General features: G+C 46.1%; 1 protein-coding gene across 1 annotated transcript in view; it reads right to left on the bottom strand.

The window, feature by feature from the left end:
• LOC142250590 (rho GTPase-activating protein 6-like) overlaps positions 1–13,798 on the bottom strand; it is a 194,731-nt gene that overhangs the window by 37,807 nt on the left and 143,126 nt on the right. Inside the window, exon 8 of the mRNA XM_075322772.1 lies at positions 11,972–12,117. Within this exon, the coding sequence (XP_075178887.1) occupies positions 11,972–12,117 (146 nt within the window). The remainder of the gene's footprint in view (positions 1–11,971; positions 12,118–13,798) is intronic.

The following is a 13,798-nucleotide window of genomic DNA, read 5'->3' as shown; positions in this document are numbered from 1 at the left end:
TCCAGATAGAAGGCAACCGTACAACCGTGAAGGGGAGACACCGCCACCGCCAAGGGCAACCGTCTCCCAGGGCCGGCGCCTGTGGGCAAAAGGGGCTCCTCCGGCCCATATCCAGGTCGGGGAGTGGGTTACCGTTGGGAAACCATCACTACCAACACTTAACTTAGGTGCAGGGAGAGACAGTCATCACTAACCTGCAGGGAGGAACAACCGCAGCCGTCCGAGTGACCCGTCCATCCAGCCACTTGTTTTACCGTGAACTGTGTCATCATCATTGGGCTGAGTGAGTACCTCCGTGCCGTGCGGCACAGCGCTGCCCCTGCGACCCTGCACCTCATCAGGCCCCGCAACCCGCCTGTCATCCATCTCTACCCCATCACCAGGCCCCGGGACAACCAACCCCCCTACCCACGGAGGGGAGAAATAACAACAAAGCTGCTCCCTGTCACAGGCTCCCGGGATCCCCGTCCAGAGCAGCGGTGGTGTCCACACAATCACCACAACCGTGGGTGGCGTCACGGACAATATCCCCAAAACCCAAACCACCCCTTTTCACTCACGGGCGAGTAGCGCCGCTCGAGTCCCCGGGATCCGGCCATCGCTCGAGCCAACGAGCAGCAGCAGCCGTAGAGCAGCGTCAGCCGGACCCGAGCAGTGGGAGAGCGCACCGTCCCCTCCTCCGCCCGCGACACTTCCAGCTTGGGACTGGTGTGGAGGGTAAAGTGGATGAGGATGCGCAGGAGGAGGAGGAGGCTGAGGAGCATGACATTCCGGAGCTGTAGAGTGTGTGTGAAACCCTGACTGAGGTAGGGCCTGCAAAACTTGGTGTGTGAAGGACGTGTTCCGTCCCTCGCTCAGACTGGGTCCCAGCTTGCACAATATTAACCCAGTGTGACGTCAACGAGATGTAGCGGCCTTGCCCACATGCACTTGTCCACGTGTCTGTGGTTAGGTGGACTTTGGCTGAAACAGCGTTGTTCAGGGCACGTGTGATGTTTTGTGACACGTGGTTATGCAATGCGGGGACGGCACACCGGGAGAAATAGTGGCGGCTGTGGACCGAGTAACGTGGGACAGCTGCCACCATCAGGTCGCGGAATGCTTCTGTCTCAACCAGCCTAAAAGGCAACATTTCCAGCGCAAGCAGTCGCGAAATGTTAGCATTTAGAACTGTGGCATGTGGGGTGTTGGCAGTGTATTTGCGCCTGCGTTCAAAGGTTTGCTGAATGGATAACTGAACGCTGCGCTGGGACAAGGACGTGCTTGATGATGGTGTTCTTTCTGCGTAGGCAACTGCAGGTGCAGGAGTGGAGGAGGCTTGTTCTCAGGCAGCATGGACAGGGGATTGGCTCGCATGCACAACCAGCGAAGACGTAGCAGTGACATCAGCAAGCACTGCTCCTCGACTCTGTTGTACTTCCCACAAAGTCGGGTGCTTGGCTGACATGTGCCTGATCATGCTGGTGGTGGTCAGGCTGCTAGTTTTGGTACCCCTGCTGATGCTGGCATGGCAGGTGTTGCAAATGGCCTTTTTAGAATCATCTGGAGCCAACTTAAAAAACTGCCAGTGTCAGAGTTCCGGGTTTTCCAGTTTTCTTTTGAAAGAGCTTGCCCTTTGTTAACATGGAGTTTTCTGTTCTGTTGCCCTACTTCCTGTCCATCTGTTTAAAAGCCGCCCCTAAAGCTTAGTCCAGTGCCTGAGTATACTGCTTCCTGTGTGCTCCTGCCCTGCTGCTTTTGGTTCCTGATTGTTATTCGGATCCTCTTGGAAAACAACCGACACCGACTCTGGACTTCATCTGGTATCATCTAGCTGTGCCCGGACTCCGTTTGCCGTCTTTGGTCGGCACTTCTGCCCGGTTCCTTCCGTTTAATACCACTCTGGACTCACATCACGTACGGACATTTTTGGACTTACCTATTGCCCTTTTGTGTCCCGGCTGCTGCGCATTTAGGGCTTCTGGGGTGATTGCCAGACAGTCCCTGTATAGGGGTTCGCTCTTGGTGGTCTCCCTGGGGGAGTCCGGTGCGCGGTCCCGGGAATTCCCTTTCGCTCCGTCCCTGGAAGGTATTTCCTGTATTTATGTTCTACTGTGTTTTTGTTCCGTTTATGTACATATTTGCTGGTTGCATATTATAAACGTCTTGCACCAAGAACTCGTCTCTGGTTGTCATTGCCCTAACGCAATCGAAATCCTCAATACATACAATAGTATTACAGCCAGACTCGGGAAGACCTAACATTTGTACAGGCACCTTGTGTCGTGTTGTTCCGGGGAACAGTTGCCTGACGTCTGCCTGGGGCCACCACTCTGCTTCTTACTGCCTGTTGGGATGCTAAGCCTCCCTCCCCCTGTGCACTGCTGTCCTCGCTCTGCATATCCTCCTGCCAGGTTGGGTCAGTTACTGGATCATCCACCACGTCGTCTTCCTCTTCCGCACCCTGCTCCTCCTCCTGACTTCCTGACAATTGTGTCTCATCATCGTCCACCCCTTGTTGAGACACGTTGCCAACTTCGTGAGAACGTGGCTGCTCAAATATTTGGGCATCTGTACATACAATCTCGTCATGGCCCACTTCAACAGGAGCTGGCGAGAGGCCAGAATTTGTGAATGGAAACGTGAACGAACAGCTCTTCCGAGTGTCCAAGTGTGGGATCAGTAATGTCCGTGGACGTGTACTCGGCCTGGTGGTAGGAAGGAGGATCAGGTTCTGAAATGTGCGGTGCAGTATCACGGCTACTGACACTTGACCGTGTGGAAGACAGAGTGTTTGTGGTGGTGCCAATCTGACTGGAAGCATTATCCGCTATCCAACTAACAACCTGTTGACACTGGTCTTGGTTCAAGAGCGGTGTACTGCTGCGGTCCCCAAGAATTTGGGACAGGACGTGCGAGCGACTAGATGTGGCCCTTTGTTGTGGCGAAATTAGAGCTTGCACACAACCTCGGTCTCTGCCTGCACCACCATCACGTCCACTTCCTTGTTCGTTGACAACGCCCTTGCGCATTTTGCAATGCTGTGCTGATGTGTATTCACTAGACTTGTGCGTTATATCCAAGTTTTTGCAAAACTCACACAAATGCAGCGGAAAGCTGCCACCAACAGGCACACACGTGCGGTTTTTAAATGCAAGCACGGAGGCACTAAGAACCTAACAGGTCTCTATCCAGGGACAACGTGGAGCCTCCCAATTTTTGGCTGCCCTGCCTAAGGGCTATACTACAATAGACCCACTTCCTTCCAATGGGCACTTCAGGTTTACAGGCCATCATGCACGTCTCTATCCAGGGACAATGTGGAGCCTCCCAATTTTTGGCTGCCCTGCCTAAGGGCTATACTATAATACACCCACTTCCTGACAATGGGCACTTCAGGTTTACAGGCCCTCATGCACGTCTCTATCCAGGGACAATGTGGAGCCTCCCAATTTTTGGCTGCCCTGCCTAAGGGCTATACTATAATACACCCACTTCCTGACAATGGGCACTTCAGGTTTACAGGCCATCATGCACGTCTCTATCCAGGGACAATGTGGAGCCTCCCAATTTTTGGCTGCCCTGCCTAAGGGCTATACTACAATAGACCCACTTCCTTCCAATGGGCACTTCAGGTTTACAGGCCATCATGCACGTCTCTATCCAGGGACAACGTGGAGCCTCCCAATTTTTGGCTGCCCTGGCAAAGGGCTATACTAAAATAGACCCACTTCCTTACAATGGGCACTTCAGGTTTACAGGCCATCATGCACGTCTCTATCCAGGGACAACGTGGAGCCTCCCAATTTTTGGCTGCCCTGCATAAGGGCTATACTACAATAGACCCACTTCCTTACAATGGGCACTTCAGGTTTACAGGCCATCATGCACGTCTCTATCCAGGGACAACGTGGAGCCTCCCAATTTTTGGCTGCCCTGGCAAAGGGCTATACTAAAATAGACCCACTTCCTTACAATGGGCACTTCAGGTTTACAGGCCATCATGCACGTCTCTATTCAGGGACAATGTGGAGCCTCCCAATTTTTGGCTGCCCTGCCTAAGGGCTATACTACAATAGACCCACTTCCTTCCAATGGGCACTTCAGGTTTACAGGCCCTCATGCACGTCTGTATGCAGGGGCATTGGTGAACCTCACAATTTTGGACTGCCCTGGCAAAGGAAAATACTACAAAGACTCACTTCCTCAAAATGGGCACATTAGACTCAAGAGGCCTTCATGTACGTCTCTTCTCAGGGACATCGGAGTGCCACACAATGTTTTCACGTAAAATCTTTCATGTATTAATCTCAAAAAGTAACATACACCAGCTCTATCTCACTATTGGGTATGTGCCCTTAACATTTCTGCCATGAAAAATCATTTTGGGGTCATTTTGGAAGGTTTTCTGGTGAGTCCGTAAAAATGGCGTGAAACGCGGACAAAATTGTTCACAGCTGTGACTTTTGAGTGATAAATGCTTCAAGGGGTCTTCCCCATGCTGTTGCCATGTCATTTGAGCACTCTTCTGAGACTTTTGTGACATTTTTAGGGTTTCTACATGCTGCCGGGGGGTCATTTCACAAAAATACTCGGGTCTCCCATAGGATAACATTGGGCTCGTTGCTCGGCCCGAGTACACGAGTATCTTGGGAGGCTCGGCCCGAGCTTCGAGCACCCGAGCTTTTTAGTACTCGCTCATCACTAGTCACGGGCACTTGATTGCGACGTATGGGAGGCCTATTTCAATAGTGGTGGTGGCAACGGTCGTCATGCGCCGCGTTATTAGGCTAAATCTCCTTCCCTCATGGGTCGATCACATGATTCAAATGGTACACTTCCATAGATTGCTCCTGTCTTTTTAACCAGCCTGCCCCTCACCTCTGACATGCTCCTTGAGAAAGCTACTGCGAAACACGTGTCGGAGTGTGAGGGTCACGGCAGGACAATATTTTCAGGTGATGTAATCTATTATTGCTATATTTTTTCGTGCCTGTTTGCCAGCCTGTTGATCGAATAACACTTGTTCCCTCCTTCGTCCTGGCTTGACTGCCTGTGCATGGCATATATTGTGCTTTGTGAACACACCTATCTATTCACCTTATTTTTTTGGCGAATTTCACATTGTGTACTTAGTCCCACCTTTTGATGGTGTCCCGTTAGGGGGTGGGACCTACACCAGAAAAGTCATTGGTATATGCTATGCACTAGTAGCTTTTGAGTCGGGACCATGGAGGGGATTAATTGGTTTCACTATGTTACCAATGGAACATGCTTTTGCTGCGCTCTGATTGAGTTTTGCACATGGTGACTTATTACATATATGTACTGCTTCAGGATGGGGATCCACCTGGATGGCAATTAATTACTTATATACAGGGTACATAATGTGCAATACTTGTCTATGGGTTGCAGCAATGCATTTAGTTTCTTCAATAAACCCAGAGTAATGCTGGCGCAGGTGTATACTCTCTAACCTGTAAAAAATAGTGACTTTTGTTTGTCATAATTTTGATATTTATTGTGACTTATTTCAAATTTTCCTGTCTGTGTCCCTCTTTGTATTCGGTGCCTTTTGCTCGTTTTTAAATATTTTTAATGAATATTAATAAAGGTGTTTTTATTGTTTTTTTGCGTCACTTCTTTAATTTGGGCATCTACTGATATCCATGGTTGTATTTAATCATGCTATATGGAGTGCTATTTGCTATTAAATAGGACATGAGGTTGCTAACCATATTTGTATGCTGTTTTTTGAACAGTTGGTCCAAATACAATATGGATTTTAAAGCCAGGGAAACGAGCTGGCTTTCTAAAGCTTCTACACTATTTAGCAAAGGTGCCGTTACAAGTTTACCCCAGGTGTCATGCACATGTAAATTCTTGAAAAAAACAGTCAACGGCCTCTAAGCCTTCATTATGGTTTATGCTTGTGTATAGAGAATTGACATCTAATGTCACGAGTAGGGATGGAACAGGGATCTGGTGTAGCTCCGTCAGTGTCTCCAGAAAATGAGAAGTATCTTTGAGATACAAGGGTGTCAGATGGATAAATGGTGATAAGATTTTTTCTATGGTTCTGGCTAGAGGTGATAACACAGAATCGGTGGAGGCGACTATGGGTCTGCCGGGGGGACTGGGGAGATGTTTATGTATCTTGGGGAGGGTGTAGAAAACTGGGGTAATGGGATGTGGATTGCTGAGAAAATCTCTTAATTTGAGGTCAATAGATGCATTTATTAGACAGTTGGCTTATTATTTCCGAGATGTAATATTACATCTCGGAATTAATAAACCAACTGTCTGATAAATCCACCTACAAACCGCTTCCACGTGACCCCACCAGTCAGATTGCCTCCCTCATTAGAACCATGGCCCAACATAATTTTGAACGTGGTACTATTGACCTCAAATTAAGAGATTTTCTCAGCAATCCACATCCACGTGACATTAGATGTCAATTCTCTATACACAAGCATAAACCATAATGAAGGCTTAGAGGCCGTTCACTGTTTTTTTGAAGAATTTACTACTTTACCAACTGACAATAGGAATTTTTGCATAGACTTACTCCGGATCATTCTGGAACAGAATTTTTTTCTGTTCCAGGACCAGTTTTATGTTCAGCGTAGGGGGACCGCGATGGGAAGTAACGTCGTGCCCCCCTACGCTAACATCTTCATGGCATTTTTTGAGGACAGATACATACATTCCCATCCCCTGATTCTACGCCATGCCCTATTATGGCGTAGATATATCGATGATATATTCATGATTTGGGATAGCAACCTCGACTCACTACTCAAATTTTTCGAAGAAATCAATACGCTTTTACCAGGTCTTTCATTCACTATCAATCACAGCATGGACAGAATTAATTTCTTGGACTGTATGGTCATCAAAAACAGTGACGGTATCATCTCCACCAACATCTATATAAAACCCACGGACAGGAACAGCCTGCCAACTTTACCAGTAACCACCCAAAACACACCAAAAATATTTTCCGATAAGCCAACACACTAGGGTTGATAGAATAGTGAGTGATAAGGACACCCGTACTTTGGGACATACGGAAATGAGCAATAAGTTCAAACAGAGAGGCTATCCCAACAACATAGCCAATAAAACTACATCTTCCTCACGTAACCTACAGACACAACCTGACCGTGTCTCTCTGATCAACATGTATCATCCATTCTCTCCACTGATCAAACAGATTGTCCTCAAACATTGGCCGCTTCTTAGGCTCTCCTATCCACAGGTCAGTGAATTCCAGACACCCCCTTTGTTTTGCTACAAAAAATCACCCAACATTAGAGATAAACTGGTTAGGGCTTACATTGGTTCCTCCACTCGAGCACCCAAACAGAGATTTCTCAACAATACACAATTTGGCACCTTCCCGTGCCTTAGATGTGCACAGTGCTCAAATATCATCAAAGGTAATTCCTTCTCACATCTTAGAATCAGCAAACTTTTTCCGATTAAGGATTTTTTTTACCTGCGACAGCTCCTTTGTTGTTTACTATATTAAATGTCCTTGCGATCTCGGATATGTTGGCGAGACGACCCAACATATCCGAGACCGCATTAATAAGCACAAGTCCGATATAAGATGTGGACGGACGATGCTGCCTATCCCCTATCATTTTGTATCAGCCGGGCACAAGATCTCCCAACTTAGATTCCAGGTGATTGACCATGTTGGTGTTAACCGCAGAGGGGGTGATAGAGTTAAGCTGCCCCGAGAAAGAGAAGCAAAATGGATCCACACTTTGGGTACCCTCGAGCCCTATGGACTAAATTGCAAGTACGAACAGGGTTTCTAATATATATCCCCATACATTAACACTGGTTTTATTTCAGTACCTAACAACTATTATATTTGCCTTGGTGTCTATATTGTGTCTGCATGGGTCACTTGTTGTTTATTGCCTTGTTACTATGACAACTCGCTTTACCCATAGATGTCCTCATTCACAGACAAATTCCTTCTGTCTCTCATTGCCCCATCCTATTGATTAAAGGATACTACTGGTGTTTAATTTTCTCCCAATTGATAAATATCCTATATGAACAATGAGTTTATTCTATATACATTTGTGTACTCCGTTATATGTATAATATTTACTATATTTTCTTGTATATATTTTAATTTCTATTTTCATTCCGTGCAGAATTAGCACCACCACTGCAGAAGTACACCTCTGTCACCTATCAGACCACCAATCAGTCTGTCACAGTTTCCTATCACTGAAGCTGCATCTCCGTTCCCAGGATTTTCGGTTATTACCACCATGTGACCCTTAAACACGCCCTCCTGGATGTATGTGCACTCCACTGTCACACTTCCGCGTTCCACGTAGCGGTAGTGACGCGCTCTCCTCCCCTGACATGCACTGGTACACTTAACATCACCTGCACGATTGCGTAACGTCACTTCCGGTTTCCCATAACGCAAAACCGGAAGTGACGTAGCGGTACCGTCCCAGATAAAAATGCTCTCCCCTCACACTTCCATACCTCACAGGACACACAAGACGCTCGTGGCTACCACCACTGCACTACGGGCACCTGGTGGGTGACTCACCTAGATGATCATAGCCCATCATAATTCATAGAGCTCTCTTGCTTAATCCACCTTCCTCTTTCTCCCACTATTAGTAGCCTGGTAATCTCTGGACTCATTACCAAACATTACGTATGGACATCTTTCCCAAGTTAACCCCTTGAAGTCACAGGTACTAACCATTTCAACTGATATCATTGACATATGAGTATAGACTATATGCTAAATCCTGGTCCCTCTATATCTAGACAGCCAGAGACCTGCAACTGCCAATTTGTCTACACATATGTCTACCTGAGATACCTCCTTGCTGATGTGGGAAATTTCACTGTTGATGTGGTAAACTCCCTTGCTTTCTAACTTAGGTAATGTTTTCATGAAGTATTGCTATGGACCCTAGTCATTATCCCTTATCTGTTTTACCATGAGACTTGCCTCCCCCCCTTCTTTCTCCTCCTTTTCCCACCTCTGACCCTCTCCCCTTTTCTTTTTTATTTTTTACCCAACATAAGGTACAGCAATATACCATTAGAGACCCACATTTTCTACATGATACCAGACCATGCGGGATTTGCACATACCAATTGAGGTACTTACTTTGCTTCCTCACTCTATGTCATGTATGTCATTTATGTCATACTTTTTTCCATATGGCTCATACCTATTACCTATACAGATCATCCTCATCAATCCCGAGGACATCCACTATCCTGTCCTCACTCTCTAGCCACTATATAGAAGCGTCCACTTGACTGCCTGATTGATCAGTCCTCTCTATATATAGGTATCTACCATATGCAGGCTCTCATAAGACCACATGACTTATGCCATTTTAGCCCTATTGACATCTTTCCTCCTCCCCAGCACACGTATGGTCACCTGGGATATCTCCCTGCCGATGTGCTATACCTCTCTGCTGATGTGGTAAACTCCTCTTGCTCCTTAACTCAGGTAATGTCTACATGGCACGTTGCTATGGACCTTAGCCTTTATCCTTTACTTACCATTATGAGTCTTGCCTCCCTCCCTTTCTTCTCCCTCTTTCTTCCACCTCTGACCTTCTCCTCTACCCAGTACTAGGTATAGCAACACACCATTGGAGACCCACATTTCCTATGTGACACCAGACCGTGCGGGATTTGCATATACCAATTGAGGTACTTACCTTGTTTCCTCGTCTCTGTCACCTTATGTCACATATCTCTCCTTATGGCTCATACCGATTACGTATATAGATCATCCTCACCAACCCCGAGGACATCCACTCTCCTGTCTTCTACATTCAGTCACAATATAGAAGCGTCTACTTGATCACCTGATTGATCAGTTTTCTTTATATACAGGTATCAATCAAATATAGACTCTCATAGGATCTCAGGACCTTTACTACCACAGCCCTTTGACATTTGACATCTTTCCTCCTTCCACAGTAAATTGCTGCTAAACACGTATTTCCAATCGAATAACCCTGTACACTACTGCCGCTTCGACCTTTGCGACTATGTGACTATATATATATATGGTACGTATGTTCCTACGCACTTTCACGCTATATTCCTGACTCACTAGAGACTGGATATAATCTATTATCTCCTCCTATAACAGGCTGATTATGTACATCTGTACTCCACATATTACCTGCTGAATCTAGGTGAGTCCCCCTACCAAATGTGTCACACCTATTTGACACCACACATTGCTCACCACCACTTTTTTACCCGCACAATCCCCCTTTTTCCATGATGGTCTTAGCTCCACATATCTACGGCATCACCATGGACCCTTAAGATGCTGCTGTTTTGCTTCTTCCCATCGTCTTCTCCATTCCATTGTTGAACTATAATATTTGAATGTCAAATATGCCCATACAATTATATTGATGGATGTCCTTTTATTTTGTTTCTTGTTTTGTCACTTTGTAAATTTGTATCCAGTCTGTCCAACCTGAGGAAGGCCTTTCAGGCCGAAACGTCGTCACCTGGCGGACATTATTTTGTGTAGATATGGAAGGAAAAAGGGTTTGGGACTCAGCACCAATGCAGTAATATAAAACTTGGAACTTTATTAGAAAATCTAAAACGAAGGTACACAGGTCATCCAAAAAAATCGCCATGCGATTTGCCTAGCGGCTTTACGCGTTTCGGACAAACAGGGGAAATTAAAAGCAGTCCTTAGTCATAAGAAGTTAGAAGTTTTATATTACTGCATTGGTGCTGAGTCCCAAACCCTTTTTCCTTCCATATCTACTCTGAATCACGGACCGGCCTGTCCGGGGGACTGCGGGCATCCATCCTTGCCTTGGAGACTTCATATGGGTGAGCTGAAACCTTCATTATTTTCCGGACATTATTTTGTACAGCACTTTCTTCACGATTTTTTGCACTAACAAAACAAAAGGATCTGAAATCAATTTTTTTCGTGTATTTACTTCAACATACCTACTGGAAACGATTAGTGTGCTGGAGTTACCCTCCTTTTGTACTTTTTAATAAAACCATTAGTTCTGCCCCATATTGTACAGGAAAACTGGAAGAAAATTCCACATGCTGTGAAATTGCAAAAAAAAAATGTAATTGCACAATTGTGTTTTGTTTTTTTACCATGTTCACTATATGGTAAAACTGACCTGGTAATATGACTCCGCAGGTCAGTACGAGTTCATGGATACCAAACATGTATAGTTTTACTTTTATATGAGTGGTGAAAAAAAAATCAGAAGTTTGTCCAAAAAAAGAATTGCGCTTTTGTCGCTATTTTTCGAGACCCGTAGCGTTCTCATTTTTCGGGATCTGGGGCTCAATGATGGCTTATTATTTGCGTCTTGAGTTGATGTTTTTAATTATACAGTTTTTGGGTAGATATGATGTTTTGATTGCCTGCTGTTGCATTTTAATGCAATGTTGCGGCGACCAATAAAACGTAATTTTTGCATTTTGATTTTTTTTATCGCTGCACCGATCAGATTTATTGATTTCATATTTTGATAAATCGGGCATTTCTGAATGCGGCAATATCAAATACCTGTGTATTGAAATGTGGATGAGGAGTTGCAGACGATCAGTGGCTACTAATTGCCTGCAGCAGTCACTACACAGAAATGTCACTTTGACAGCAGCATTGAGATAGATGGAATGGCTGTGGGAGATAAGAATACATTGTTTTTATTCTCTATGGGGGTCTCAATTGATTAAGTTGGGGTTGTCCTGCAGTGAACAGTGCTACATAGAGCTATTAAGTATCAAGCTAGAACTGCAGTCTAACTGGTACATTAAATCATAAGCAGTGTTGTGTACAGCTGTCAATCAATGGTTACAATCAATTAGTGATGCTACAAAGAGTCCCGGTGTAGCCCTGGCCTTACATGAAAGGATAGTAGTTATACTGTGTAATAATGCGTTTCACGTATTACAATGTACTCACCTGTTCTCCTGCACTATCTGTGTCTTTTTCATAAAGGGAAACCTTGTTTAGAAGTTGTAAGATCCTCAGCAATGTATCAGCGTTACATGGGGGCAGGGTGCATATCAGGAGCTGCTGAATGCGTAACCGTTCCTCAGGATTCATATCTGCAAAAGCAAACTAAATTTTAATGTCACATACTTCTACTTTTTTTATTTATAAACTTACTTTATACACTTATTATCATAGAACATTCCATAATATGTCATGTTACAGGGATGTCCATTACTGGAGAGCACCTTAATAGTGGGCCCAGAGTGGTGAAAAAAATACAACTGATACCTCCTGTACTCAGCGCTGCCAGCCCCATCAGCCTCCTGGCATCAACATCCAGCGGGGGCTTCACGGGAGCCTGCAGCCAATCATATTTTACTATATAAAAGGTTTCCTGTCTAAAGGCCCCGTCACACTAAGCAACATCGCTAGCAACATCGCTGCTAACGAACAACTTTTGTGACGTTGCTAGCGATGTTGCTGTGTGTGACATCCAGCAACAACCTGGCCCCTGCTGTGAGGTCGTTGGTTGTTGCTGAATGTCCTGGGCCATTTTTTAGTTGTTGCTCTCCCGCTGTGAAGCACAGATCGCTGTGTGTGACAGCGAGACAGCAACAACTAAATGTGCAGGCAGCAGGAGCCGGCTTCTGCGGAGGCTGGTAACCAATGTAAACATCGGGTAACCAAGAAGCCCTGTCCTTGGTTACCCGATATTTACCTTTGTTACCAGCCTCCGCCGCTCTCACTGTCAGTGCCGGCTCCTGCTCTGTGCACATGTAGCTGCAGCACACATCGGGTTAATTAACCCGATGTGTGCTGTAACTAGGAGAGCAAGGAGCCAGCGCTAAGCATTGTGCGCTGCTCCCTGCTCTGTGCACATGTAGCTGCAGCACACATCAGGTAATTAACCCGATGTGTGCTGTAACTAGGAGAGCAGGGAGCCAGCGCTAAGCATTGTGCGCTGCTCCCTGCTCTGTGCACATTTAGCTGCAGCACACATCAGGTAATTAACCTGATGTGTGCTGTAACTAGGAGAGCAGGGAGCCAGCGCTCAGTGTGCGCTGCTCCCTGCTCTCTGCACGTGTAGCTCCGTGCGGTGGTAACCAAGGTAAATATCGGGTTGGTTACCCGATATTTACCTTAGTTACCAAGCGCAGCATCTTCCACGCGGCGCTGGGGGCTGGTCACTGGTTGCTGGTGATCTCACCAGCAACTTGTGTAGCGACGCTCCAGCGATCCCTGCCAGGTCAGGTTGCTGGTGGGATCGCTGGAGCGTCGCAGTGTGACATCTCACCAGCAACCTCCTAGCAACTTACCAGCGATCCATATCGTTGTTGGGATCGCTGGTAAGTTGCTTAGTGTGACTGGACCTTAAGCACGTTACCACCTACCCACTCTTTGTTTGGGCCCCACCAATAGCCAGAATGGCAGACTGGTGTCCCATGATCTCACCTTGTAGTAACACCATCGGCAAGAGGAACACATTGCAGTTCAATGCAAAACTATGGCGTCAAAGACATAAAGACACCCAAGCGCTGCTCTCGGCTACCTTCACTAATGCCATAGACTTGAACGCAGTGGAAGGGTGCAAATGTGTGTCTCCTACTGATCCATCCAAATGCCCATGGCACCGGTATTGTGGCCAAGATTGAATGAGACACAAATCCCACACTTTGGTAATTGTGTAGGTCTCAGCCTTTGAGTGACACCACTTTAAGTTTCGATAGGTTATAACTTGGTAAACCTTAAATATGATCTCTCGTTGATATAAAGGAATACTCCATTATCAGTGCA

Source organism: Anomaloglossus baeobatrachus, chromosome 9 (genome assembly GCF_048569485.1).
Source record: "Anomaloglossus baeobatrachus isolate aAnoBae1 chromosome 9, aAnoBae1.hap1, whole genome shotgun sequence".
Classification (NCBI taxonomy): domain Eukaryota; kingdom Metazoa; phylum Chordata; class Amphibia; order Anura; family Aromobatidae; genus Anomaloglossus; species Anomaloglossus baeobatrachus.
The sequence above is the reverse complement of the archived record's forward strand: the minus strand, read 5'-3'. Positions and strand labels throughout refer to the sequence as shown.